Source organism: Neltuma alba, unplaced genomic scaffold (assembly GCF_004799145.2).
Source record: "Neltuma alba isolate B1F8T4 unplaced genomic scaffold, ASM479914v2 tig00012535_pilon, whole genome shotgun sequence".
NCBI lineage: Eukaryota > Viridiplantae > Streptophyta > Magnoliopsida > Fabales > Fabaceae > Neltuma > Neltuma alba.
In genome coordinates, this window is record NW_021637000.1 from 236,049 (window position 1) to 264,037 (window position 27,989).

Below are 27,989 nucleotides of genomic sequence, written 5' to 3' on the forward strand. Positions count from 1 at the left end.
TGTGAATCGCGACAAAGCCAATAGCCGTTCGAAATTTACAAAAAAACATGCCTTTCACAATAACCGTTGTACATTTTCCAAGATAGAACGTGATGTGTTTGGCTTGGTTTTACATCTATACGGACTTCGTATTATAGGGTATATAAACATGATCGAGTGAGGGTTCAAAAATGAAAAGGACCGACACTAAATATATACATATATTATAAAGTTGACATGAATTATAAGAAATCACACATATATAGCACTCATAATTTGATAGAAGAAAACTGAAATGCCATGATGGCTGATAGTTCCCCTAGCTTCACCGCCAGAGGCCATAAAACAAGGTTGTACGTATCACCCTGTGCATATCAAACAAAAATGTTCTTTGTTCTCATTCTAAGTTTAAAACTAAAATTTTACATTTTTCCTCCAAGGCACTGATTCGAAGTGCAGATATTAAGCGTTAGAACTCAACCCCGCATGATTAAGCCATGGCTGTTTTTTCTCAAAGAGGTTTATTATCAGTGCCTGCGGGTCATCCATACCGTGATTGGTCAGCATCTAAAATAGGGCAGCACTCGTGTCAGTGTGAACTGTGAAAGGGCTTCGTCCCGTCCGCTGTGAAGCCTGCCCCATCAGCCTCATCATCGTACTTTTCCACTTTTTACTGCCCACCTTGCCTTTTTCACAATGGAAAAAAAACTCTTTCTTTCGACTTCGGATTGGATAAAAACAAATCAGGCCTGCAACTAGCTGGGCCTACGATCCATGACCATATAAAAGCAATTGGGCTGCAAAAGTTTTATGGTTAAAGAATGCCAAGGCAAATTTATCCCCAAAAAAATTACAAATAAAAACTCCAAAATATATAAAATTACAATTTAAGATTGTAAATTTAAAAAATAATAAATAGAAACCTGGTTTCATTTTTATAACATGAGTGAAATGTCTGAAATGTTTTTTAATTAAATGATAAGTGACTATGAGAAATGAAATTCATTTTAACGAATGATAATTTCAATAAACCAAATCACAATTTGATTGAGGAACATTTTAAATATTTCATTTATATTTCATATTTACAAAAATAAGACCTAATCCTTATTTTTATTATTTTTCAAATTCAGAATTCCAACATTTTTCATGTTAGAGAGTCTTTATTTATAATTTTTTCCCAAAAAAAAATGCAAGGGCAAGAGGTAAACTTGAATTATATTCCATTTGAAAAATGAAGAGAAAAGTTCAGCTCAGTTCAAGGTAAAAAGGAATGGCAGTGGTATTCAACCAGTCATATCCCTGAATAAACCGTGCGGCTGTGAACTGAGAAGCCTCGGCGGAGGAGTTGATGACCCTAAAACCAGGCCATCTGACTCTGGCGCTCGTGTTGGAACCAGGACCTCTGTTCATGTACTCCCCATAATACAACGTGTCCAAGCCCAACGTTCCGTTCCACTCCAACCACCCCTCAGGCTGAATCACATCCTCCATGTAGGATTCCAGATACACCGTCCTGGAATAGGGCTTCCAGGGGCGTCCCAAGTAGGTCTTGAATGAGGACTTGACGGGGATCAAATCCTGAGCGGCGGCGACCTTGCAGTTCAGGATGGAAATGCCGGTGCTCTGGTTAGGGTCGTCTCTGCCCTGAGCGGTGAACATGTTCTTCTGGTTCTGCAGAGGCTTGCGCGCGTACAAGTTGCAGTTTTGGAACAGAGCGGCGGCGTTGCCGAAGATGAAGTCGACGGTGCCGTAAATGTCGCAGTCGCGGTAGAACTGTCGGAGGGAATGGACGTAGAGGGTGTCTTGATACCCAATAAAGCTGCATCTGTAGAATGCCGATAGGTCTGCACTGTTTCGCAGAGCCACGGCTTGGTGTTTGCTCGCTCCCGCAAAGTTCTCGAACGTTACCCCCTTTGCTATGAATCCCGTTCCCGCCACAGCTGAAACACACGTCATTATAATCATAATTTATTTATTTATTTATTTCCGCAATTAATTTTTCATATGGTTCTCTTACTGGGAATCGTGACGGAAGTGCCATCATGAATTCTCCTTTCCTATACACGCGGCCCGAATGTGTTGGTCCAACAGAATTACATAAATTATTAGGGCTCGTCTTTTCAGAAAAATTGACACAGGGCCTCTCAACTCTAAATTCTAATACAGTGCTGTCCATTCTGTCGTTTTCCTCTTCCCGATAATTGTCATGTGTCGGTAGCTCAGAAGAATTAAGGGAATTTTCTCATATACTCTATATGTAAAAAAGAATTAGGGGAAGACTTGGACATGATTATTGCTAAGCGTGCAAACCCAGTCGAAGGTTGCCACTATTTATAACTAAATACCCCAATTTTACCCGAATTTATAATCCTTCGAGCTACATAGGCAAGTGATCATTGGAAATAAATAACTATATAATTATCGCAATTCGTACAATAAAATAAAATGAAGGCAAGTTAAATCAATCCCATGCATGGTCCACGGGTACCTAATTTGTAATTATATGCTATTCTTGAAAACTAGCTTCATTTTTTCTAAAGAGATAATGCAAGCGTGGCAGACCAGTGGATATCAAGATTATGTGATATCTGAGTTTTCTGTCTTTGTTAATCACGGGCACTGCCATATGTCTTTTCTGTTTCTCTGAGCTTTTCTTTCTTTATTTCTTTGGGGGGTAAAAACTGAAAGGGCGGTGTTCTGCTCACTTCCAATGTTTACGACAGCAATGTTTCTTTCGGCCTTTTAGAGTGAAAATTGAATCATATGGGTTAACCAAACTTGTGGGTTTTTTGGTTTCTTGGTGACAACTTTATTATGATTTTCAAATCATTAATCAATATCGATTTGACATTATGCTCTCTTCTTTAATCTATCGTATTCGTGCTCAATTAAGGCCAACCGAATCGTCCAAAATAGTAAAGCAGCGGAACCTTTCCTTTTCTCCTTTTAATCCATTACCGAATTTGTTTAAATATTTTTAGTTCTTCTAAGACGAGAATTATCGAATGTATATGAATAATTATAAGGTCAGGAACTTTTCTGAAACTCACCTACGGTGGCTGATTGAAAAGTTGTCCATCCGTCGACGACATTCCTATTGGCTTTCACTACCGTCTTCCCAATTCCATCCCCAACGAACATCAAATTGCTCTTTTTCCTGATCACCTCCACATTCTCAAAGTACGCCCCGGCTTTTATGTGTATCACAATCCTATCACACATATATAAAATCATTCACTCAAAACAGAAACACTATACCCACCATGTAATAGATCAATAAGAACGCGCTTGCCTGCTTGTGCTGGAGTTGGGAGCCGCATTCACAGCCTCCCCAATTGAAGTGAAATTTCCCGTGCCATCTTTTGCCACCACGAGATCGAACCTCGTTTCATTCACATTGGCTTCCAGGAGCTTTCGTTCTCTGGAGTACAACCACGAAGGGAACCCATTTTTCACGTTCCCGTGCTCCGGGAAGATCTCAGACTCGGAAGCTTTCTTCAGTCCGGGCACGTTCTTGAGCATGGCCAATGAGTTACTAACTTGACGCGAGATCTCAAACAACTTGTCCTGGATCCTGTCCCTCACATTCCCTCGGCTGTACGCAAACCCATCAAGACACGTGTACAGGTTAGTCATTGCCCCGCTCAGCAGTGTCTGCAAGTCACGGTAACGCTTGAAGCCGATTACGGCGCCAGAGAGATCAGCCATGGTGGCGTCGAGCTCGTAGACAGTGTCATCAAACAGTTTGAGACAATCGTCGAGGGCTCTCTGTTCGAGTGGGTTGAGATTCCTGAGGTTGTTCCGGAGGCCATTGCAGTTGTGGGACGAGGATTTCACCTCAGATACCGTGTGATTGACGACAGAGGAGATGATTTGCGGGACAGATTTGGAGATAAGATCGGGCAAGGAGGCAAGGGTTGAAACGCAGAGTTTTGGGTAGAGTGTTCCTTGGCATGTGGTGTGGGCTACTTGCAGGTGTGTTTGTGAGAGGCTGGCATGACGGGGTGGAAAAGGTGAAGCACAGAGACTAGAGAGAGAACAAGAGAAAGAGCTGTTCTTCTGCTGAGGTTAAACATGGTGAAATTTTGGAAAGTGAGGAGGAGAGGGAACTGAGATTTGGTGGTGGGATAAAAATAGGTGTGGTTAATTAATTAGTGCTTTGTTATATTAATGGACAAGTGGAGTTTGCCTGTAGATCTCACGGAGATGCCATGAATGAAACTCAAAGAAGGCTCTTTTTGGATTTACTCACATGCAATGAACATCCATATTATTACCTGATTCCTAAAATGAAAGTGGGAGCTTGAGGTTTCCATCGAGGACAGAATGTGGGACAACTTCAATCATTTCGGCTCCCACATAAAGTACTGCAGGGGGGTCGTGAAATAGTCTTTACTCTGTCACGGGACAAAAGTAGCTCAAAGCGTGGTGCATTTGCTTTCACGCACCAAGTCATATTCATATGGGAAGATATAATAACAGTTGGAATCTCGAATACCTCTACAACAGGATTGCGATGGTGATTGCCCAATTATTTATTTGTTAGAAGCAGGATAAATGCTGTTGTGGGGGCCTACGCTTAGTGCGATGATGTGGCCGAAAGGTAATAGCTTTTGCCGCACATTTTAGCTGGGCTGATCAGAGGGAAACTTCGGCTTCTGCTTTTGGCAGAGGCTAGATAGGCCCTTCTGATAAGACAGGAAGGTGGCGAAAGAAATGCAAATCTTAAATTACTACGAACGATAAATCCAAGCTGCAAATTCTTCATTGTGCAATATTACTGCCTTCAAGCAGTGGGTCACGTGATGAAGCGCAGTTAATAGCCCGAGCATTTTATGATTATTGGGCCAGACAAGGGGCAAAAAAAAAAAAAGGCTACAAATTGAGTTTACACTTTACATGACCTCTGAGAAAGATGTTTGGTCACGTGCTGATCATGTATATTGTCGGGGGCTGATTGTGAGGCTGCTATCTCCGGGAACAGATGTTTGTACAATCGTTCACTATTATTTTCCCCTCTTCTGTTTTAGGGAGGGCTGGTTTATGTATTCTTGGGTCAGACAAGTAAAAAAAGCAGGATGTCGTATCAAGGAAAAATGAGCAAGAAAAATGCAGGGTATGGTCGCAAGGTGGTTGAGGAGTCCTAGTAAAGGCCAGCCAGATGCTGGGCTCCAGAGTTGAAATCGAACCGCGGTGGACCAGATCCATGTTGAAGCGCGCCTTGTTGAGGAATCGCATGAAAATGAAAACAAAAAAGAGACGTTTAGTGGGCCTGTGCCTTTTTATTTCTTTCTTTCAAAAAATTACAACGGAACAAAAAGGCCTACCGGAAATTGAAAGGGAGGCCCAATAACGCCAAGCCCAAAATGCCATCAAACAAAGGGGATCCTCATTATCGCATCAGCGCATCCTCTTCACCTGTTGGGGGTTCGTTCTAATAATAATAATAATAAATCCTATAGTCTTGTGCCGCCAAATCCGTTTCATTCTATGATTATTTCCCTCTTTATTTTGTTCTTAGCATTAAAATAATAATAAAATACTCCTCCGTCCTAATTATAAGACAATTGACTTTTGAGGAGATTAAGGAAGTAAGTTAAGTTGGTTATTATAATAAATAAGTGTTATTCCTAAAATATCCTTGCTAATTAAGTATTGGCTAAAACTATCATTATTAGAAGGATTATCTTGGAAAATACATAAATATAAGAGAGAAAATGGATTGGGTCTTATAATTAGGACCAAATAAAAGTCAAATTGGATCTTATAATAAGGACTACTTCCACATACACTTGCAAGCTCCCCCCCCCTTCATTGGGATCATGCTCCCAGGTTTTGGATGTATTTCCTCTAGTGATAAGTGAGAACCTCAGCCAGCTTATTGTTTTCTGAACAACATATCTGACAACTACAAGGGTGCTAACTATTATACATCACTCTACCCTTTCTTTCTTGCCTTTTTCTCTGCGTAAAAATGGGTAAGTGAATAATCAAGATTGCTTCACGCATTGTTCCTCACTTCCTGTAGCATAATGGTCCGAGCAAACTAAAACAAACCAAGAACTGGAACCACGGGACAATTTCTTTCCAGGACATTTTAGCTCGGGATTTAGCAGTTCTCTTCATGCATGCCCTGCGCTATAGTTCCAATTTTTGTGACAGAAAATTTTTCTCCACCCCACGGGAGGGAAGCCAGGTCCAGGACAGCTTTTTAGCATATTAACTATTGTTTTTAGTCATTAATATAAGAACTAGTTTGACATTCAATTTATTCCTAAATATAATACTCACATCTATTTTGTTTTTAATATTTATCTATTTTTTCTCAAGTAATTCTGATAATAGTTGCATATGTTAAAGAGTTACTTTAAATGGATAGTTTAAATACACATGATTAATAATGATATTTTAGAAAAAAAATAATACCTATTTACTACAAATAACAAACTTAATTAATTTTTTTAATCTTTCCAAATTAGTTAATTAAGTTTTATATTAAATACCAAAGGTAATATTTTATTAGATAATTTTCTGTAATATCTCAGCTGCATTCTTATAGAAGGAAATCGTGGGGGTGACTTCCCACCAACAACACACAACGTTGACAAAATAACCATACCAGCTCAGCCTATATATTCCCAGCACGATTGAAACACATTTTCAGAATTCCAGAATTTTTTTATGTGTAACGTGATATCTTTTATCTACACAGCCTCTTGATGGAAGCCAGTCTGCTAATCTCAAGTTGACTTCCATGCAATACTCACGGACGGAGTTTGACGGAGTGTTTTAATGCTTTAAGTATTTAAATAGGTAATTATAAAACAAATGATAATATTAAATTGTTCATAGATTACACTGCACTTCGCCTAGGTCCTAGCTAGCTAGTTAATCTTCTTTAATCACGCATCATCTAGCACTGAATCAGCTTAACAAGAGCTGATCACAAGTAATCTCCAGCCTTTCCCTATAAATGGACCTGAAAATCCAGCAAATTCTCGCGGTCATATTTCCATTTAACACCATCATAATGGCTTCGAATGTCTTGTTCAAAGCCACATTGTCAACTTTCCTTCTTCCCCTCTTCGCATTCCTTGCTACTGCAGATGAATTCATAACCAACCCTGTTCCGTCAGATGCCATATGCAACGCCACCCCAGACCCATCTTATTGCAGAGCCGTGCTTCCATGGAAACACGCTCAAATGCACGACTTTGGCAGGTTCTCCATCCAAAAATCGCTATTTCAAACCCGTCACTTTTCGAACTTTGCCAAGTCCTATCTTCTTAACCACTCCACCACTTTATCCCAGGGCACAATTCGTGCAATTCAAGACTGTATATTTCTCTCCGAACTTAACGTGGAATACTTATCCAAGTCCAATGAGATTGTCATGAAGGCTCCTGAAACTCTCTCAAGCTCCCAAGCTGATGATGCCCATTCCTGGCTCAGTGCCATTTTAACGAACCACCAGACTTGTTTGGGCGGAATAATCAGCACGACTTCCGATATGAGCACTGAGAATGGGCTTTTAGGCCACCTCTCTGATGACACTAAGCTCCACAGTCTGTCTCTGGCTCTGTTTACAAAGGGGTGGGTACATGAGGAAAAGAGCAAGCCAATCTGGAATTCCAAAGGGTGGCATGCAGGTTTTCGAAATGGTCGTTTACCTTTGAAGATGTCAAATAGAACGAGAGCCATCTATGACTCAATCAGAGGCAGAAAGGAGCATGAAGACGATGAAAATGACGAAGAGAGTGTTCTGATTAGTGACATAGTAATTGTGAGTCAAGACGGGAGTGGAAATTTCTCCACCATCAACGATGCCGTCGCTGCAGCTCCGATTAACAACAATGTAAGTGATGGGTATTTCTTGATTTATGTCACAGAGGGCGTGTATGAAGAATACGTGTCCATCCCCATCAACAAGCCGTATCTCATGATGATCGGAGATGGAATCAATCGCACAATTATCACGGGCAACCACAGCGTCGGCGATGGCTGGACAACATTCAATTCGCCAACATTTGGTAAGAAAAAGCTCTCTTGCGCATTAATTTGCGAAAAAAGGCTTTCTCACCAAATATTTGAAAGATGAAAACACAAGGATGATGAAATGATATTTAGAAGCTGAAAATCTGATTATGCGTTGAATTGCAGCTGTGGTAGCAACGGGGTTTGTAGCAGCAAGAATGACATTCAGAAACACAGCAGGGCCAAGCAAGTTTCAAGCAGTAGCAATGAGAAGTGGGGCAGACCAATCCACGTTCTACAGGTGCAGCTTTGAAGGGTACCAGGACACTCTGTATCCACATTCACTGAGGCAGTTTTACAGAGAATGCGACATCTACGGCACAATAGATTTCATACTTGGAAACGCAGCAGTTGTTCTGCAGAACTGCAACATCTATGCTCGCCTTCCATTACAGGGACAGTTTAATCCCATCACTGCTCAGGGACGAACAGACCCAAATCAGAACACAGGCATTTCCATCCATAACTGCACCATTAAAGCTGCCGATGACTTAGCCGCGAGTGGTGGAAGCGTAAAGACTTATCTTGGAAGGCCATGGCAGCAGTATTCGAGGACAGTTGTGATGCAGTCGTTCTTGGATGGTCTGATTGATCCTGCAGGGTGGTCTGCATGGAGTGGGGACTTCGCACTTGACACTTTGTATTACGCTGAGTTTGGGAACAAGGGACCTGGAGCTAATACTAGTGATAGGGTGACCTGGCCGGGTTACCATGTGATTAATGCTACGGATGCAGCTAACTTCGCAGCTTCTAACTTTCTGCAGGCGGATGATTGGTTGCCTCGGACTGGAGTTCCCTATCTGGATGGGCTCTTCACGGCAAACTAAAAAAATTCCATATGCTATTTCTGTTGTTTCCAGTTTTCTTTCTTAGTCTTCGGAGAAATAACCAGCATAAGCAAAGATAAAGTGCGCCTCATTTCATGGTGCTCACCCCTCAATTGGATCTGCCTCGCTAGCGATTGCTAGTTAATTATCTGAATGCATGATATGATATCGTCTTTTGATATGTCTGGTTTCACCTGTCATGATATTCACATCGTCTGTGCAACGAAAATACAAGAAGAAAACTAATAACGCAGAGGAGTTGGACAAAGAAAATTGATCGTGAAGTATAACTTATATATCCTGTTGCCAGCGTAAAGCCCTACTAGTATTTGTATTTTCGTTTTAAATTATTGGGTTTTCCGCACTAAGGATGAAGATGACGTAAAAGTCAAATAACAAGAAGAAACAACAGGAGGCAGAGGAGAATCGAGAGATTTGAAAGCCGAAGATGACATGAAGTTAAAAAGAGGAAGGAAACACCAACAGAGGACAGTATTAACTCCCCTGCGGCCCGCAAGCTTCATGAAACTGGTATGGGATTGGTGGGGAAGCCCCTTCAGGCAACATATGTTTTCAAAAAGGGCCATGCACATTGGAACACTAACGAGCACAACTGAAAATTAGGGTCGTGCATGGCCTTGGGCTTCACGCGTCAATGAGTGAGGAACATGTTATTTTTGTAGGGATGGGACCGGAAGGACAACGTAAACAGCAGATGAAGATGAAACTGAGGAAGCTGGCCATTAGCTCCAGAACTGACCAGACCGGAATATCATGGGCCCAACCTGTCCAAGGGAAAAGGCCACAAAATGATCCGACTTGGATATAATTGATTTTTATTTTTGATGTGTTATTCTGCGTAACGCTAATTTGAGTAATTTCATTCCGCCCGAAATATCATGTAAATTAAGTGCCTTTCATTTATTTAAATTATATGAATATATATAGTACTTTGAATAAATTATTATCTCAATAATTGTTTTTTTTTACCGAAGTCAATAATTGGTTTTTGATGCACATGACATCACATTTTCGTATTGTTTACTTTATAAATTTATATAATTACGTTAGAAAATTTAAAAATCCTTAGCATTAATTGCAGCTCATATCATTGTAAATCATGATTGAGTAAGGTTTCAAATAAAGGCCTTCTTTGATTAAAAAGGCGTGGCGAATGGAATATGGCTGGAATTCTACTCCATACTTTTTGTGGAAGACAGCTTTAAGAAAATTATTAAGTATAGTAATTCTAAATTTGTTAAAAAAATCACTTTATTCCTTGGGTTTTTGTTTTTTAAAAAAGTCTTGAATCGGACCGAATATTGATATAATGTATATTCAATCGAACCGTACAGGTGACTTGAAGTTCAACAGTCATGCCCGGAACACATACAGTATCTGAAGTCAAATTTAGAAATTTGTAACTTATTCGGTGTCCCCCCCCCCAACAAGTCTAATTATTTAAAAATACCCATTAGCAATTAGTTTTCTTGCCTGTTGTAGTGTCATGAGACAAACCAAAAAAAAAAATCATCATTCCTCTTCCTCCCCTGGGTATACAGACGATGAAATTAATCCCTAATGTGTTATATTAGGAAATAAATTCGTGGTCGTTGATGAAAAAAATACATAAATGCAAGAAATACGTTGACCCTGGAAGCCTTTAGAGTGGAGTTATAGACGGCTGGCTTTAAAACTGTTCCACATGCTCGTTTATTAACAATAACATGACGCCTCCAACAAACAAGGCTGAAAGATGCGCGCTCCTACCTTTTCAACACAACCAAGGAAAGACGATACCTAACTTTGCCTGTCCACGTGTCAGTCTCTCGTCTCCAATATGAAAACATTCATTCGCGTATATATCATCATCTCAACAAGGCCGCCCTAACTGATCTCATTTATTTTCTGCACTGTTCTGTATATTTGCTGCTGGTAATGCAATCCATCACCCAGCAGCTGGCTCCTAACAATCTTAAAAACCAACACAAGGATCGGATCTTATCCCCACGGATATTTGGATACATGAACGCACTGTGACTTGTGCGTACGTTTGTTTCTCCTGATGAAACTACAAAATCAGATAAATGCTAACATAATGGCTGTGTGTGGGATGATGGCGACCAATCAGCTTTGACATGTGGACGCGCCCTGCTGTATGGAATCCCTTCATTCCTAAGACAAAATAACTAAGCTGACTACTTTCCCTATGACTTGCTTCAAATACAAATTACTCGGAAACTCATTTCTCAACATTACACAAATCAAGAGGCCCGGCCGCGCTATATAATAAGCAACTCACATCCCCATATATTACACACCTCGATCAATATCTATCTTCCTTTTATTCAGAGCCCAACAATAATATGGCTTTCAAGCTCTTGCCCTTCCTGGCTCTCACATCGTTTTACATATTCCTTACCTCGTTTGTGTCGTTTTCTGTGGCAGTGCGCCATCGTCAGCATGGAAGAGCTCACGTTCCTCCAGAAACCGTCTGCCACAACACACAACACCCTTCTTATTGCAAACATGTTATTGCTCATCACCACGGCAACAACGTCTATGACTATGGACGTATCTCTTTTAGGAAATCCTTATCTCACAGCCACAAGTTCCTCAACTTAGTCGACTCCTATCTTCTGTCTCCCTCCTATTTGTCTCAGTCTACAATTCGAGCTCTTGAAGATTGTCAATCCCTCTCTCAACTAACCTATGAATTCTTGTCGACTTCCTACCCCACCGTCAATCGATCCAGCTATGTTCTTCCCTATTCTCAAGCCGACGATATTCAAACTATGCTCAGTGCCGTTCTCACAAACCAACAGACTTGTTTGGATGGCCTTCAGACGACGGCTTCAGATCCAAAAGTGAAGGACGATCTTTCCGTCCCACTCTTGAACGACACTAACCTTCACAGTGTCTCTCTTGCTCTGTTCGTGAAGGGCTGGGTCCCTAAAAAGAAGAACAGACCGTCATCGCACGGTAATGGAAGAAATTTAGGTTTCCGGAATGGACGTTTGCCTTTGGAGATGAGAAAGCCTGCACGTGACGTATATGAGCATGCCAGAAGACACGGGAGGAAATTGCTCCAGACTCTGACTGACATCACAAGCGTCGTCATAAGGGACATCGCGGTCGTTAGTCAGGACGGAAGCGGAAACTACACCACCATTAACGACGCCATAGCGGCCGCCCCCAATAAAACAGCCGCTGGCCAAGGCTATTTCTTGGTTTATATCACGGAGGGCGTGTACCAAGAATACGTAAACATAGACAAAAACAAACGGAACTTGATGATTCTGGGAGATGGAATCAATCGCACAGTGATCACCGGCAATCGCAGTGTTGCGGATGGGTGGACAACATTCAACTCAGCAACATTTGGTAAGACAACAAATATATAATACATATAATAGATGTTCTGCTTGACTGCGTATTTTGTAAAGACATTTGATGAACGAGTAAGGCCTGATAAGCAAGCCACAATTGGATTTTTGCAGTTGTGGTAGGACAAGGATTCGTAGCAGTGAACATAACAATCAGAAACACGGCAGGGCCGATCAAAAGGCAAGCAGTTGCATTAAGAAGTGGGGCAGACTTGTCTGTCTTCTACAGCTGCAGTTTCGAGGGTTACCAAGACACCCTGTATACGCATTCTATGCGACAATTTTATAGAGAATGTGACATATATGGAACGGTCGACTTCATATTCGGGAACGCGGCCGTCGTATTACAAAACTGCAACATATATCCACGGTTGCCCATGACGGGACAATTCAATGCTATCACAGCGCAAGGTCGAGTTGACCCAAACCAGAACACAGGCATCTCCATACAAAACGCCACTATAAAGGCTGCGGACGATCTCATGGATGCTCTCCAGAACGCGACGGCCGTGAGGACTTACCTGGGGAGGCCATGGAAGCAGTACTCGAGGACGGTTTATATGCAGAGTTTCATGGACAGTTTGATAGAGGCTGCGGGCTGGCGGGAATGGGATGGAGATTTTGCTTTGGATACGCTGTACTACGCAGAACACGACAACAGAGGGCCCGGTTCGGACACTGGGAACAGAGTGACGTGGCCTGGTTATCATCTGATTAATGCTACGGATGCCGCTAATTTCACGGCGGATAACTTCCTGCAGGCGGATGCTTGGCTGGCTCGGACGGGCGTCCCCTTCTTCACTGGTTTGATTTAGACGTCTCGTAGGGTTTCAATTCATGCGAGCCCGTTCTTCTATTTACCAATTTTCAGTCTCGTCTGTTACTTTGCATTAACTAGCAAAGCCATATTACATCTGTTCATTATCTGGTGGTGTCGCCCATCATGACAAAAGAACTATTAATAGTACTGGACTATTGTGTTCATTGGGCCCTGAGCTTTGTTTCTATATGGAATGTAAAGAGGGGCAACTGAAACAGGCCCATTTCTTGGATGGACTTGAGGGAAACAGCAGAGGAATCCTGATCATTTGTCTCCGCAGTCCAATTCTGTTTGTTTCCACGAATCATCCGGAGAGTGAGCAAAAGCTTAACATGTGTACATTTAGAGAAATCAAGGTCCCATTTCAATTCGGTTGTTTTCAATTCAATTAATGTAAATTATCGTTATGCCTCGGCTAAAATACCATCGTTTAATCTCCCTTTTATAGGCGAAAAATGATATGTGAAAATAATAGATGATGAAAATAAAGATATAGCTGCAGTTAGTTGAGGTACTTTTTCTAAAATAATTATACGCGCGTTTATTAAATAAGAGTATATTTCACTGAAAGAGAAAGGAATTTGACCAAGATTTATAGACCTGCAAAATTTTGAAACGAAATAAAAAGTCTAAAACATTGATGATTTTCAAATGGAAGGGGTGAGCAGGTAACAAACTTGTCTGAGATATGGCGGAATAAAAGATTCTATTTTTGGATGTGCGTGAAATTCGCCGTTGACCTGTTGGTAAAATTAATATTATATAGCGGGTTGGAAAACATCAAAGTAGCTATGTAAGTTCTCCAAAATGGTAGTACTTAATTAGCAAACTGAGAATGAATAATATCTTTTTATGACTCCAAAGTAATTGTGCATACTATATTTTAGAAAATGAAAAGAATAATTAAGCATGGAAAGTAAAAATAAATTTCATGTCTATACTATACTATTTCGTGCCATTATTTTTAATTATATATCACTTGAACATTTGAACTTAAAAGAATAAGGGCAGAAACTATTCAGCTGGCCTGGCAATTAAGGAAGGAATAGCATTATGAAACGAATATTACAAAAGTGGAGGGGAGGGTCAGCATGATTTTGGTCAGAGAGGTCCTTAGAGGGCAGTTCAAAACACACTACTCCTTGATCAGAGTTCGGCATCTCTAGACTTAAGAAGTATCGACCAATGCAGTCGTCTGGAGGGATTTGTTTTAATTTGCTGTTCTTTTTAATAACAGCGCTGTTGACATCTCAATGAAAGAGCTGTCTCCCTTATATAACAACAATAATCTAATAATACGTAGAATAATAATACCATGTATTTAAGCCATTTGTACGAGCTCCAATTGTCAATATACGTACATCAGTTTCAATTTGTATACGTATTAATATTTATTGTTTTAAAATCCTGCCGTCCCTTGCACGAAAGTTCGTTGTTGCGCGCAAATATATGAACTGCGAAAATTCAAAATTTCTGTGTGAAAGGAGCTAAAGAAGTTCATGAATTTATCACCGCACTTGAGGTCATAGGCAGATTTGAGAGCTTGCCTGAATTAAAGGTGAAGACCGTGGTTCGTAAACCAGGGTGCACGCCTCTCTGTCCCAATCGAAGGCCAAGTTCCCAAATTGGGAGACTCTAATAAATAAACTCATAATCTATCAACATCAGCCAAATGGATTGATATTACTGTACTTTGGCCTAACCTTTAACTGCCCCCATTCAGCAGTCAATGAGTTTCCGCGTTGCACAAAGGGTCTATCTAGGGGGAGTCTTTTCTCTTTTCCGTCTATTATTTTGGAGCCAGCCAGCTTGCAGATTTTGGCACTTGCTGAAATTCTACAATCTCAGAATCGGTGGGCCCCTTCTTTGTCAAATTATATATGGAATCACAAACAGTTTACGCGTTTGCTATTTTACCTACATATATTAAAAGAGAATGATCAAGTCGAGAGTAAGGTAGACGTTTTCCTTTTGGTGCCCTTTAATCAAGTAAATAGGCCAAGTATACATTTTTCTGCCTTACGTACTGTGTTTCAATTCGACAACGGCTAATTCTAATATTTAAAACTCATCTTCGGCTTCCATTAATTAATTACCAGTTCTCATACATACACACATCTATAATCTAAGCGACAAATATTTAACCATTATTATAAAGTGTGTTCGTCAAACCTTCAAACCTTGGTTCATATACACATAGTTCAAACTTGCCTAATCTTAGTAGTTGTGTTTAGACTATATTAGGCTCCGGGGTCGAATACGGGTCTCAGTGATGTTTAGGTATATTGACGGCGTCCATATATAATTCCAAAATCCAAATGCCTTGCTACCAAAAGGCTGGCACTATCTTACCAAACATCAATTTTCTTTTCAATCGTGATTCTGCTTCCCCTTTTACTTTTCGTTCCCCCCTCCTCCTTTAATCTGTTCGGTTGACAAAATTATATATATACGCGAAGTGATAATATTAATCAAATCGTGAAATTGATTATTGCTTTATGATTGTTTGACTTTGAGGGTGGGAAAAGCAGCGGCCCCAACCCACGTACGATATCATATGCACCTGCATGTGTTAGTGAAGCATAATTTACAAAACACGGGCAGTAATTATCAATAAGGCTAATTGGTTGGTGTCCTTTACTTAATTACAATGTGAAGCTAACGGAAATTAATGGGCGTAACTACCAGAATTTCGTTTTAATAGTTTAAACTAATTATCTCGTATATAATGTCCAAATCACTAAAAGGCAGATCTGAGAGATTAAACTAACAAAAACTTGTCATTTAGAAAACTATTGCAATTTTTAGATTAGGCTTAACTATTTATACCGGAATCCATCCCCATTAAGCAGTGAAAATGAAAAAAAAAAAATAATTCATACTCCGCACAATACGGGAATAAAAGTTTTCAAATATTGGGTACGATTACTTTAATTCCCACCAACTCCATATTTGACATTAAATTAATAATCTATAAATCTTAGTGGAATAATGAGTCACGCTGTTTCAAGTTTCAGTGTCCAATATCAAGCGGCATGCAACTTATCATCGATATAAATATACTAAATCTATAGCAAATGTATAGCAAAAGGTTCTCTTACATGACAAAATTTGTATAATTCTAAATACAACAAGCTAGATATGAAAAAGAATTCCCATTATTCAACAAGGAATGAAAGGTTATACCCGTTTCTTTTCCGATGGAAACCTTTTGCCTTCGCACAGGGCCGATGTTACAAAAAACACTTCTCAATGGTGGATTTTTCTCAATTATATATCATAATATATACTCTTTCGATTTTAAATATAAATTTTTTTTATAATATAATTTACAAGAGTATTATATTTAAGACAGGAAGAGTAATATCTTTTTTGTAATATTTATAAAAAAAACAATCAAAGGAAAAGGAAACTCCGTATCGAAATCATTGTATGGCAGAATGGGCGCTGTTTTTTGCATGACAAATTAAAATGGTGAACAGCCATGGCATCGGTGTATGGGAGACCCACGCGCATTAGACAAGCCTGCATTGTTGACTTCACTTAACGCCACCTTCACAAATATTCCTCCTGCTCTTGATAGAAGAGTTATTTATTTAATTTAATTAAATTAAAAAAAATTAATAAGTTAGTTAATTATAAAAAAATATAACATGTTTTTCTTAAAACATCATAATCAGCTTTCTTAGTTTTCTTCCTCCCTCCCTCTGCTACTTGATTATGGTTAAGAGAGTATCCATAAAACTAATTTTAAAAAATTGCTAAATATGAGAAATAGATCTTATATTTAAGATCAAAATTAACTTCATAATTAGGTCCTATATTAAGGACTAAAGGAGTACCACACAGTATCTCATGTAATTAATATAACAGTTAATTAACTAATTTAAAAAAATTAGTTAAGTTAGTTATTTATAATAAATATATGTTATTTTTTTATAATATTATTGCTAATAATATGTATCGACTAAAATTACTATTTGATAAGACATTTATCATATACAGTTACTACGAGGACTATCTTAAAAATAAATAAATAAATATAGAAGATAAAATGAATTGATATCTTATATTTAAAACCAAATTCAATATTAAACTAGTTATTATATTAAAAAGTTAGTGGAGTATATTATATTTGGAAACTTGATTTTTTTAAGCGGAAAAAAAGTAGTACAAAAAGTCCACCCTTTCTCCTATAAATTGATGTTAAAACCCAGCTAGCGGACTCACAATTCCATCGCAACGAAGCATTCAGCTTCCAATTCAAAAGACCAATGGCTTCGAAGCTATGTACCCTCTCAACAATGGCGTTTCTTCTCCTCCTTCCCTTGTTCACCTCCTTAGCATTTGCAGACACTTCTCCTTCAACTCCTGTCACCCCAGCAACTGCATGTAGTTCCACCCCCGACCCTTCTTACTGCAAGTCCATCCTCCCCTCCCACCAGAAAGGCAATGTCTACGACTATGGCCGTTTCTCCGTCAGCAAATCCTTATCGCAGTCTCGTAAATTCTTGAGCCTAGTCGATAAGTATCTCAGACGACGATCCACTTTATCCGCCGCCGCCATTCGTGCACTCGAAGATTGCCGGACGCTGGGCGAGCTCAACTACGACTTCCTTTCAAATTCCTTTCAAACTGTGAACAAGACGACTAGGTTTCTTCCGAGTTTGCAGGCTGATGATATCCAAACCCTTCTCAGCGCTATCTTAACTAACCAACAGACCTGCCTCGATGGCCTCAAAGACACAGCTTCGGCTTGGAGCGTCAAGAACGGACTCTCCGTCCCACTTTCTAACGATACCAAGCTGTACAGTGTGTCCCTGGCTCTGTTCACAAGAGGCTGGGTTCCCGAAGCCAAGAACAAAACGACTGCATTTCAGCCAACCAAGAAGCAACTTGCCTTCGGAAATGGGCGTTTGCCGCTTAAAATGTCAAGCAGGACTCTTGCCATCTACCACTCCGTGAGTCACAGAAAACTGCTTCAGACAGCCACCGTGGGCGGTGACGTGGTTGTTGTGAAGGACATCGTCACGGTGAGACAAGACGGAACTGGAAACTTCACCACCATCAATGACGCCATTGCCGCCGCTCCAAACAAGTCCTCCTCTGCCAGCGGCTACTTTCTCATCTACGTCAGCGCAGGTGTTTACGAAGAATATGTGAGTATCGATAAAAAGAAGACATACTTGATGATGGTGGGAGACGGTATCAACAAGACAATTATTACCGGCAACCGAAGTGTCGTTGATGGGTGGACCACCTTCAACTCCGCAACTTTTGGTAAGTAACTGAAGAATGTCATGTCCCCCTACGGAATCCCAATTTAATACATTTTTTTTTTCCTTTCAAATGGCCAATTATCGCTTACATTGTGAATGGTGCATATTTATGCAGCTGTGGTAGGACAAGGATTCGTCGGGGTGAATATGACGATTCGTAACACGGCGGGGCCGGAAAAACACCAGGCCGTTGCAGTTCGAAATGGAGCAGATTTATCGACGTTTTACAGTTGCAGCTTTGAGGGTTACCAGGACACGTTATATGCGCATTCTCTGAGACAGTTCTACAGAGAATGCGATGTGTACGGCACGGTAGATTTCATATTCGGGAACGCCGCCGTGGTACTCCAGAAGTGCAATCTGCATCCTCGTTTACCCATGAGCGGGCAATTCAACGCCATCACGGCACAGGGGCGAACCGACCCGAATCAAAACACGGGCATTTCGATCCATGACTGCAGCATCAGAGCAACCGACGATTTGGCTGCGGCCAATGGTTCGGTGAGCACGTACCTCGGGAGGCCATGGAAGGAGTATTCGAGGACGGTTTATATGGAGAGCTTTATGGATGGTGTGGTAGCGAGCGCGGGTTGGCAGAAATGGGACGGAAATTTCGCTTTAAGCACTCTGTATTATGCGGAGTTCAAGAACAGCGGGCCTGGGTCGAGCACCACCGACAGAGTGACGTGGCCGGGCTACCATGTTATTAACGCCACCGACGCTGCTAATTTCACGGTGTCCAACTTCTTGCTCGGAGATGACTGGCTGCCTCACACGGGTGTCACTTACACCAGCACCTTGATATAGATATATCATAGTATATTCTAATTAATTTATTACTACCCATTTTTTTATACAATAAAGGGGTCATACCAAAAACAGAGGCGTTATCATCATCAATTAGTGATGCGTAACACCCTAATCAACCCCACAATTAATTATGCTCAGTTTCAAAGATTGTTACTAATTAATTGGATGCCATTGCTTAATTGAAATTCAATTAATTTGGTGTGTACTAATACAAAATTATATATATATGTGTGTGTTGATTTTGACTTTGTTAAGTTGTTTCTTTCGCCTTTTTTTTTTTTCTTCCGATCATCCGTATATTACTCTATTTGCTCTTTTCTGTAGTAGCTTCCGCGTCGTTTCATGCACTGTGCATATCTTATGGATGGAACAAAGGGAACTTTAATTTTGTGGCCTTTAGTTTCATTGCTTTTAAAATCGCAAATCGTACGACGAATCTGAGAGAGACGGAAATGAAAGTGATGTAAGTTTTTTTCTGAGAAAACACATTTATGATGATGAGGGGGATGGAGGAATAAATAAACAAGACTAGTTGACTGGAAGTGTGCGTGTGTGTGAGGGCCTCGCACGAGAGAACATACATACGTCGCAGTAATTTGGCGTAGCCCTCAAGTTATTATCATCTACGCATTTTTAATTTTAACTCATTCACGGACAGCTAATTCAGAAATGGTTTTTGCACGTGACACCGACAACAATCATTTACATACAAAACACCCTGCTTTTGACAAGGCAGCGGGATTTAAACTGAATTTGCTTCTGACTCAAGCGACGACCATACATAAACACATGCCCTTTCATGAAAATTGATTCCTATTTAATGCTTTGGATTTAAGCAGACAATTAAATTAGACACGTAAAATCCAAGGCCATCTCTCCATTTCCCCTTCGCATTCTAATTTGCTTTCATATATTTATTGTTTATGTATGTTTTGATGCTCGAAGCTGCTATAAGTATTACCCCACGTGCTCCATTTTAAAACTTGTAATCTGTACTGAAAGAATCGGATTCTAACGCTGGCCGGAAACTTTAGTTTTTGATGATATCCTAAGTGGTAATGAGGCAGCATGCTACGCAAAACCACGCTTTTCAAAACAGGGGCTCTCTTGATTCTTTTCGTCGCTGAGTTTTGTATTTTCTTCTTGAGTGTGTGTTTGAGAGAATAGTGTTGTGGATGAAGAAATGAGGAATCAATTCGAGGCTGTAATATATAGCCATCACATGGCAGTTTTATACTAATGTATACCCACATTTCAACCTTCAAGTGGAAGGGACAGAATCAATTCGAGGTTTTAATCTGATACACCCACACACATGGCAGTTTCTTAGACGTCCCCAAAGGGGAGGGAGCAAGTTGTAACCGGGTTATAAAATGTTATAATAACAAGGCAAGGTATATTATATTTAGGCTCGAAAGAAGAATAACATGAAGTGAAATGAAATAAAAGCTTGCCGGCCGGTTCTAAACTTGGTTGTTGTCCAAGGCCTTGCAGATGGACAAGGAAATGTTGCACATGAGACGGAAGTTGTCCTCCTTGTGCAACAGGAGATGATCATCTCCGTGGAGGTAACCCTCACAGGTAGACACCGCGTCCACCGCCGCCTGCAGCCATTTTTCGGCGTCCTCTCCGATCTTCACCAGCATGGCCGCCGTCGCTGTGTTAAGCTGCTCTTGTGCGTCTCCCAGTACATCCAAGCAATCCGACATGCCCTGTTGGACATCCGGCGACAGACTGTCATCGACCACCAGCACCTTCAGGTGACTTATTATATCTGTTGCGTTGTCCTTGGCGGCCTGAACTGATATCAACGCCATCTCTTTTAGCCCTCCCGTCTGGCTTCTCGGGTCTTTCTTTAGTGTTTCTGCGCAAACATCCTTCGATGGCGTTTTCTCGCATACCTTGTTGATCAGTGCCTCCCCTCTCAATTCTTCTTCTTGCGCTTCAATTTGGCGTGACGTCAGAATCAGGACGCACACGGCCATTAATGCCAGCAGTGACAGCTCTGGGTTGCTTCTCATTTTTGACCGGTTGGGTTTCTGAAGCGAAGCTGCTTTTCGGTGCTTCAAATCTGTGTATATCACAAACTGCTATGATTGAATGGTAATGGATGGCCCCTCAATGAGAGAATGGTTATACGTTGAGATGCTCCTCTTCTAATAGTATTGTTACTGCTCCTCTAAATTTGGTAATTCTCTTTTTGGCCACTCTTAATTTAGATTAGTAGTTATCTATTTGTTTAATCAAAACTGAAATTACTCGTGTTATACGCGTGTTGCAGTGACTCGTAATCGTAATTTTGATTTTTTCTGTTTTTAGTTTCTTCTGTTCAACATATTATCGTATCCTATGCATGGGGTTTTTCTTCCCGATTATCTGTACTTGAGGTCTCTCCCTTGCTTTCTGGGAGTGTCATTTTTGTAATTATGAGCACCCTTAACAAGGACCAACATAAATAATAATAATAATAGGACCAGGCCCCATATGGGTTCGATGCTGTTGTTTTTTTTTTTTTTGGGTAAACAATATCGAGATATGTCGTATAAACTTATGAGGCCCCAAAAAAGCTGCATTTGACAGCTTGAGGCCCACCCCAAACGAGAACAAAGGAAGACCATGAGTTATTATTATTCCCTTTTCTTTTTTTGTGGAGCGAACTGCTTTCTGGACCGTCAGGTTATCATCTACAGTATGGCTTAGGCCCCCTTCCAGGGGAGGAGATTGGTTTTGTGTGTTTTGTTTTATTTTTTTTCCTTGGGCTTGTGTTATTCAAAGCAAGAAAATGATTTAGTTTAAACAAATTGATGGCTTTGGCGAAAATAGAAAAACAAATTGATGACATCTTAAACTTTGGCCGTTGGAAAAAAGAAAAAGATGGCACTCTCTATAATTAATATTTATCGCCGACTTTATGCTGGTAAATTTTTAGTTTTAAACATTTACTATGGGACTAACGAGAGGAATAAAGATCAAGGAAGGAAGATAATGATTAAAGAATGTGGTTAAAATTAAAAGACAAAGCGGGAAAGGAGAGGATTTGGATTTATTTAGACAGGGATCTGAGAACAAGGGGGAAGTAGTGAGGAATGGGCGTCAATCAAACAGTGTCCTCAAAACTGAAAGTAAGAAGCGCAGTCAATTTCTACTACGCGACAGCCATAAATTAAGCACAGCGGTATCTGCAGAAGCAACACACGGCAGTTATTCACAGCAATAACAGTATCTGCCACCGCTTGGGGGTAACCAACAAGGACGACGGCATTCTCATTTTTGTCCTAGAAGTAAGACAACGGCAATTTCGAAATATGCAGATTTCAGAGCCAAAGATATAGAGACAAACATATCCACCTTCACAACATATCAAAACCATCATAACCAACTATATACCATCCAAAAATATTACAACAAGTGTCACGCTTTTACACCTAATAATATTCTTAGACCACAGACTCAAGGTTAGTCGGTCATTACAACCCACAAAATATTTTACACACACATATATATTTATATATCAAAATGATTATTCACAGAGATAAGACAGATTTTGGCCTGCGTCGTAATTATCTTTAGGACAAAATAGACCGACAGACTCCTTTCGAGTATAAAGCGTCAAAGCAAAGTGAATAAAAATAGTATCAGTTTATGTCAACAAGGAAAAGGCCACTTTCGTCGCTGGCCTGGGTGGCCGGGCCGGCCCCCACTCCCACATTGTCACCGGCTTCCTTTACCTGCTACCTCCAAGTGCCCTTCCATAGTCCGTCATCGGATTCGGAACTCTTCAATCGGGCGTCTCCGGGTGAACCCGACTCCGAGGTCCTCTTATTCTCACCCAACTCCTTCTTCCTCGCCTCCACGATCACGCTTAGCGTATCTAAATCCAATTCCTTCCTCGGGCACGAAATCGGCGGAGGAAGATGCGAGCAACCCGCGAACTCTCCATCGGAATATCCGCCTCTGTTCTTCGCGGCGAGATTCTTAGAGGCCGCACCAGAGCTCGGCATATTGGGCAGTTGGAGTGAGAGTGGAACCATGTATCAACGCAATAGGTATGGAAACAGTGATTGCAGTTTGGGAGGACGCGACCGTCCTCGTCTTCTTCGAACTCCGACAAGCAGACGGCACATTCCTGAAGGTGGAGGTGAGTGGCGGAGGAGTAGGTGAAGGTCGGGAGGAACTTGAAAAGAGAAGGGTCAAGGGCTGTGTGAGGGTCGGCAGTGGCAGTCAGAGAGAGGTGTCGATTGTGGCGGCGACGGCGTTGTGGGTGACGGCGGCCGAAGCAGGACGAAGAGTAGGTGTGAAGGAAGACGAGAAGGATGAACATCATGAAGAGAAGAGTGGCAGAGACAAGCAGGACCTACGGTTATGGGCGTACTTGGTATGTGACTGTCCGTCTCCACATCCATGACCGCAGTGCGAGAGACTGTTGCGGGAGAGAGTTGTTTCAGTTATTTATTATGAATTATATATGATGTGTGGGTGGAGGGAAGCTTAGTCGAAGGTTCCTTTTTTTTCTTTCCCCAATTATTTTTGGTAGCACCGGGATAATTTCAATTTTAAATCAATTAAATCTCAACAGATATGTGATCAGTGTATATTTTTTTAAAAAATGTGTACTCGTTTTAAATAAAAAGCATTATTATACATCCTTTGTATACCTTCTCAATGCATGTCCTGGGGTTCAAAATTTATTGCCCGGTTTAGGCCGATTACTTGTTTGGAATTTTTTTTAATTATATATTTATATATTAGTACATTGGTGAGCGTTTTAGGAAAAATTTACGTCTAACCTGTGGATATGGAAATCTGTTATGTAGCTTTTCTTTTGTTTTTTTCCCCCCCTTCAGTTTGCCATCCTATTATGTAGCTTTTCAATTAGAAGTTAAATTACGCATTAAGGAAGAAATATATTGTTCATCGAAATTCGAAAATAAATTGAAATGCTGCGACTAATTTAATTTTTGTCCAATTGCAATCGCAAGAGGGATTCATCACGTGAGACTCTTACATCTTAGCAATATCCATTTGGCCATTTCAAACGATTAACACATTATAGATAAAAGTCATAAAACAGAATAGATAAGTACTGTAATTGAATTATATAATTATTTATTATAAATAACTATAACGTATTTTTTATTATAATTTTTTTAAGTTTTTAAAAATTTTGTGCACGAATTTTAATCGCTCCGCAATGAAATATATTTTTAATTGAACCTCATTCCATCGCCAAAAAAAGGGGTTGACACAATTCATTATTATTTTAATAAAACCTTGCGCCCTCAATTGAAACACTTGACTTTCGGAGTTCATCACAAGAAATCGATTCATTAGAACTTCAAAAAATACGCCATGAAGGAGTGTAAGGTAATAAAGCTAAAGCAGGCTTGTTGAAAGAAAATGAGGGTGAGTAGCGAATAGGTCGGGAGGGGCGATCATTTTCTTGCTCCGTGCGGCTGTGCCCATGTATGCTTGCGGCAGCGACTGCTTCCATCTCTCAGGCACAACTGCCTTTGACACAGCCAGTAGCGCGTGACTTCATTCATCTACCTCGTCAACTAAAAGAGTGTGTTAGGCTCAGGAGAGAAAATTATACTACTTTCAATCCTTAATATAAAACTCAATTAATTAATTTAAAAATATTTAAAAAAATTAGTTTAATTAATTATTATAATAAATAGATAATCAGTTATCCGTACCGGTGATATCACTCTATCCTTAACACATACATTTTGGTAGAGTTTCCCAACAAAATAGGTTAGCGCATATCCCTCTCTCCAATTAAGTACCTACGCATGAGGTTAGAACTTCTTCATAATATCCTTGCTAACCAAACTAAATATATGCTTGTTGAAAGAAAAGAGGGTGAGTAGCGAATAGGTCGGGAGGGGCGATCATTTTCTTGCCTCCGTGCGGCTGTGCCCATGTATGCTTGCGGCAGCGACTGCTTCCATCTCTCAGGCACCAACTGCCTTTGACACAGCCAGTAGCGCGTGACTTCATTCATCTACCTCGTCAACTAAAAGAGTGTGTTAGGCTCAGGAGAGAAAATTATACTACTTTCAATCCTTAATATAAAATCAATTAATTAATTTAAAAAAATTTTAAAAAATTAGTTAAATAATTAATTATAATAAATAGATAATCAGTTATCCGTACCGGTGTGATATCACTCTATCCTTAACATATACACTTTGGTAGAGTTTCCCAACACAAAATAGGTTAGCGCATATCCCTCTCTCCAATTAAGTACCTACCCATGAGGTTAGAACTTCTTCATAATATCCTTGCTAACCAAACTAAATATATTGACTAAAACTATTATTTGTTGAGCATTTAGCACATTCGACTAATATAAAGACTCGTTTTAAAAAATATAATAAAAAACAATGAATTAAAATCTTATATTTAGAACTAAATTAAATCAAACTAGTTCTTATATTAAGAAGATATCCAAGCAAATAAATCAAATCAGTATCCGCAAATCGGGGAAGAGAAACACTCCAGAACAATCCTTCTAAAGGTTCATCATTCACTAGTAAATAAGTTCCTCAAAACAAAATTGTCCAGATTGCTTCCTCCGCTCTCAGCGAAAAATAAAACTGAGACGAGCAAAGAGTTGGAACGTCGCAGAGGAAAACGATTTACAAAATAACCGCAAGATAAACGTGAACCTCCTTCATGCTTGAATTCCGGGACTAAAACTCTGAAACCCTTGCTGTTTCTTCTTCCTCTGGCCCGCTCAAATTTCTTCCTTTTGAAAGGACATAGGGTTTCGTGCGGCTATGGGGCACACCTGGAGCTGGCCCAAAGTGCTTGACAGCTTCACGGGCATTCTTGGGACCTCTGAGGAGAACCTGACATCATTGCAGAGAAAATAGCACGATTTAGCATCAAGTTAATAATTTCCTCGCTTCCAAGAACAAACAAGTGCTATGAAATAATCACAATTTATAGTATAAACTACAAATATAAATACAAATTCAGTAATTCAACAGGATTCTTATGAGTGCAGGACAGGATATTAAAGTTAAGTGCTTCTCACATTTCCTTTACGTATTATAACTCCAACAAACGAATAAGAAGGATTTTTGCCGTCGACCCAAGCAATAAGGTCAGCCTTCTCCACTATGGACAAAATATATGTACGGGTGTTAATAGACATCGAGTGACCAGTAATTCTTCATCCAACCAAACACCAATTTATAAATGTAAAGCATGCTATTAAAAAATTTAACTACAAACAGACATTTTAAATGGACTCTAGAAGTGGTTGCATAATAACAGTAGTAGAAGTGATAGTAATAAGAGGAGGATAATCTCTGCAGATCATAATTGCTTAAAATGTTTGCTCATACATTCCCATTTTTTGGCCGTCAGCTTGAAGCTTATATGACTTCATATAACTTTATCCTGGAAGCCAACTATTTTAACTTGATATCATACTCGTACTTCGTTGCTATATTATTTTCTTCTCTTCCTGATGTAGTTCTTACTTTAGTCACCAGAAACAGTTTTATGGTAACCTCTCACTCGAAGTCCCTATGACAATCTAACAGATCAAGGGCGGCTTTAGACTTTGACTCCCCTGTATTCCATAATAACTCTTAAGTTACCCACAGAAATAACATGTTCAACTCCACCTCTTACTTTAAATAGAGTGATCTTCCATGGAAACATTCCTAAAATTGGTTTCTCGTAACTTCCCCATCCCTTCAAGTTTAAAGTCCCATCTGTACCTCTGAATACTTAAGGTGACTTCCGAAATCGAGCATTCCCTTGAGTATGTAATTAGATATCACAGAGAATTTATGAAATTTATATTTTAGAATTCTAACTATGAATAGTTATGAATTTATAATGTGTTCATGAATCTTATGATTCAACGACTCGCAGCTCAACAATCGTCCGGTTAGTAATATGAACCAAGATTTATAACATATCTTAACAACAAAAACAATAACTCATTACAACAGCTAAGTAATCAACAAGCACGCTCCATCAAGTGCCGAAGACCACAAATGCGAAAACAAGTGACGTGCTAGGTTCTCAATCCCACGGATCCTTCCATTAAATTGCGGTCGTTAAATTAACATTTCTTCTCAAAACACCGTTCCTAAACATTCTCATTCAGAAAAGGGCAATGGGATATGAAGAAATTCAACATCGCAACAACAACCAATTCCGTTGTGGCTTTAATCCAATACATCCAGACCAAAAATCATATTTACAATCCGTCATAATAATGCCAAGATATGAGTAGTGAAAAAATTCATACCGTGTTCTGGCCTAGAGGAGCTCTAAGAGCCAACTGATCAAATGTCAGGCACTCTCCGCCAGCCTTCTCAATTCTAGCTCTAGCAGTTTCGGTGAACCTCAGAGCAGTCACCTTCAACGCTGGGACTTCATACACACGAATGTCGTCAGTCACAGCCCCAACCACTACGGCGATCTTGTCTTCCTGATGCATGGACCAGATTGAAATGAATAAGAAAGACGCCTTTTTATCAGTAACTGCACATAATTACAATGTTCCCAAAAAGCAATGTCTTGGGTAACAAATACTGCAAGTATCAACTATTTTGTATTGTCAGCCGGTTGTAACCATTTGACGATGCTAAATCAAGGTTGTCACTGAACCAAACCACACGAAGCTCCAAACCTAAGCGATAAGCACCTTTCCCTTCGTGAAACGAATCAACCGAGATAGAGATAGAGGTGGCTTGTTGACTTTGCTCATGAAAAGCCGCTTTAGAATCACCGCATTGAACTTACTCCCCGGTCCTCCTAACAAGAAACCGGTAAAGCTGAAAGGGTAAAAAGTCGTGTCAACTACCAATGGCAGAGCAGTTAA

At 40.1% G+C, this 27,989-nt stretch overlaps 6 protein-coding genes and 1 pseudogene across 6 annotated transcripts; 4 read left to right on the plus strand and 3 right to left on the minus strand.

The window, feature by feature from the left end:
* Positions 1–232: 232 nt before the first annotated feature.
* Positions 233–4,044, minus strand: LOC114728348 (pectinesterase). Its single transcript, XM_028915237.1, has 4 exons — positions 3,275–4,044; positions 3,033–3,193; positions 1,271–1,922; positions 233–776 (listed from the first exon to the last, which is right to left on the minus strand). Exons 1-4 carry the CDS (start codon positions 3,688–3,690, stop codon positions 671–673), a joined length of 1,335 nt encoding a protein of 444 aa, XP_028771070.1. The 5' UTR covers positions 3,691–4,044; the 3' UTR covers positions 233–670.
* A 2,911-nt stretch (positions 4,045–6,955) lies between these two features.
* LOC114728422 (probable pectinesterase/pectinesterase inhibitor 20) lies at positions 6,956–9,024 on the plus strand. The gene is made up of 2 exons (XM_028915334.1): positions 6,956–8,012; positions 8,143–9,024. The coding sequence occupies exons 1-2, from the start codon at positions 6,956–6,958 to the stop codon at positions 8,841–8,843; spliced, it is 1,758 nt and encodes a 585-aa protein (XP_028771167.1). The 3' UTR covers positions 8,844–9,024.
* A 2,185-nt stretch (positions 9,025–11,209) lies between these two features.
* On the plus strand, positions 11,210–11,942 carry LOC114728423 (probable pectinesterase/pectinesterase inhibitor 41). Its single transcript, XM_028915335.1, has 2 exons — positions 11,210–11,825; positions 11,911–11,942. The coding sequence occupies exons 1-2, from the start codon at positions 11,210–11,212 to the stop codon at positions 11,940–11,942; spliced, it is 648 nt and encodes a 215-aa protein (XP_028771168.1).
* On the plus strand, positions 11,327–13,044 carry LOC114728347 (probable pectinesterase/pectinesterase inhibitor 7). The gene is made up of 3 exons (XM_028915236.1): positions 11,327–11,417; positions 12,117–12,227; positions 12,344–13,044. The coding sequence occupies exons 2-3, from the start codon at positions 12,137–12,139 to the stop codon at positions 13,042–13,044; spliced, it is 792 nt and encodes a 263-aa protein (XP_028771069.1). The 5' UTR covers positions 11,327–11,417; positions 12,117–12,136.
* Positions 13,045–17,309: 4,265 nt separating this feature from the next.
* LOC114728443 (probable pectinesterase/pectinesterase inhibitor 41) lies at positions 17,310–19,253 on the plus strand. The gene is made up of 2 exons (XM_028915352.1): positions 17,310–18,329; positions 18,444–19,253. Exons 1-2 carry the CDS (start codon positions 17,324–17,326, stop codon positions 19,133–19,135), a joined length of 1,698 nt encoding a protein of 565 aa, XP_028771185.1. The 5' UTR covers positions 17,310–17,323; the 3' UTR covers positions 19,136–19,253.
* Positions 19,254–20,601: 1,348 nt separating this feature from the next.
* LOC114728424 (pectinesterase inhibitor-like) lies at positions 20,602–21,159 on the minus strand. The gene has a single exon (XM_028915336.1). It carries the CDS (start codon positions 21,157–21,159, stop codon positions 20,602–20,604), a length of 558 nt encoding a protein of 185 aa, XP_028771169.1.
* Positions 21,160–25,663: 4,504 nt separating this feature from the next.
* On the minus strand, positions 25,664–27,953 carry LOC114728425 (60S ribosomal protein L18-2-like; annotated as a pseudogene).
* Positions 27,954–27,989: the final 36 nt, after the last annotated feature.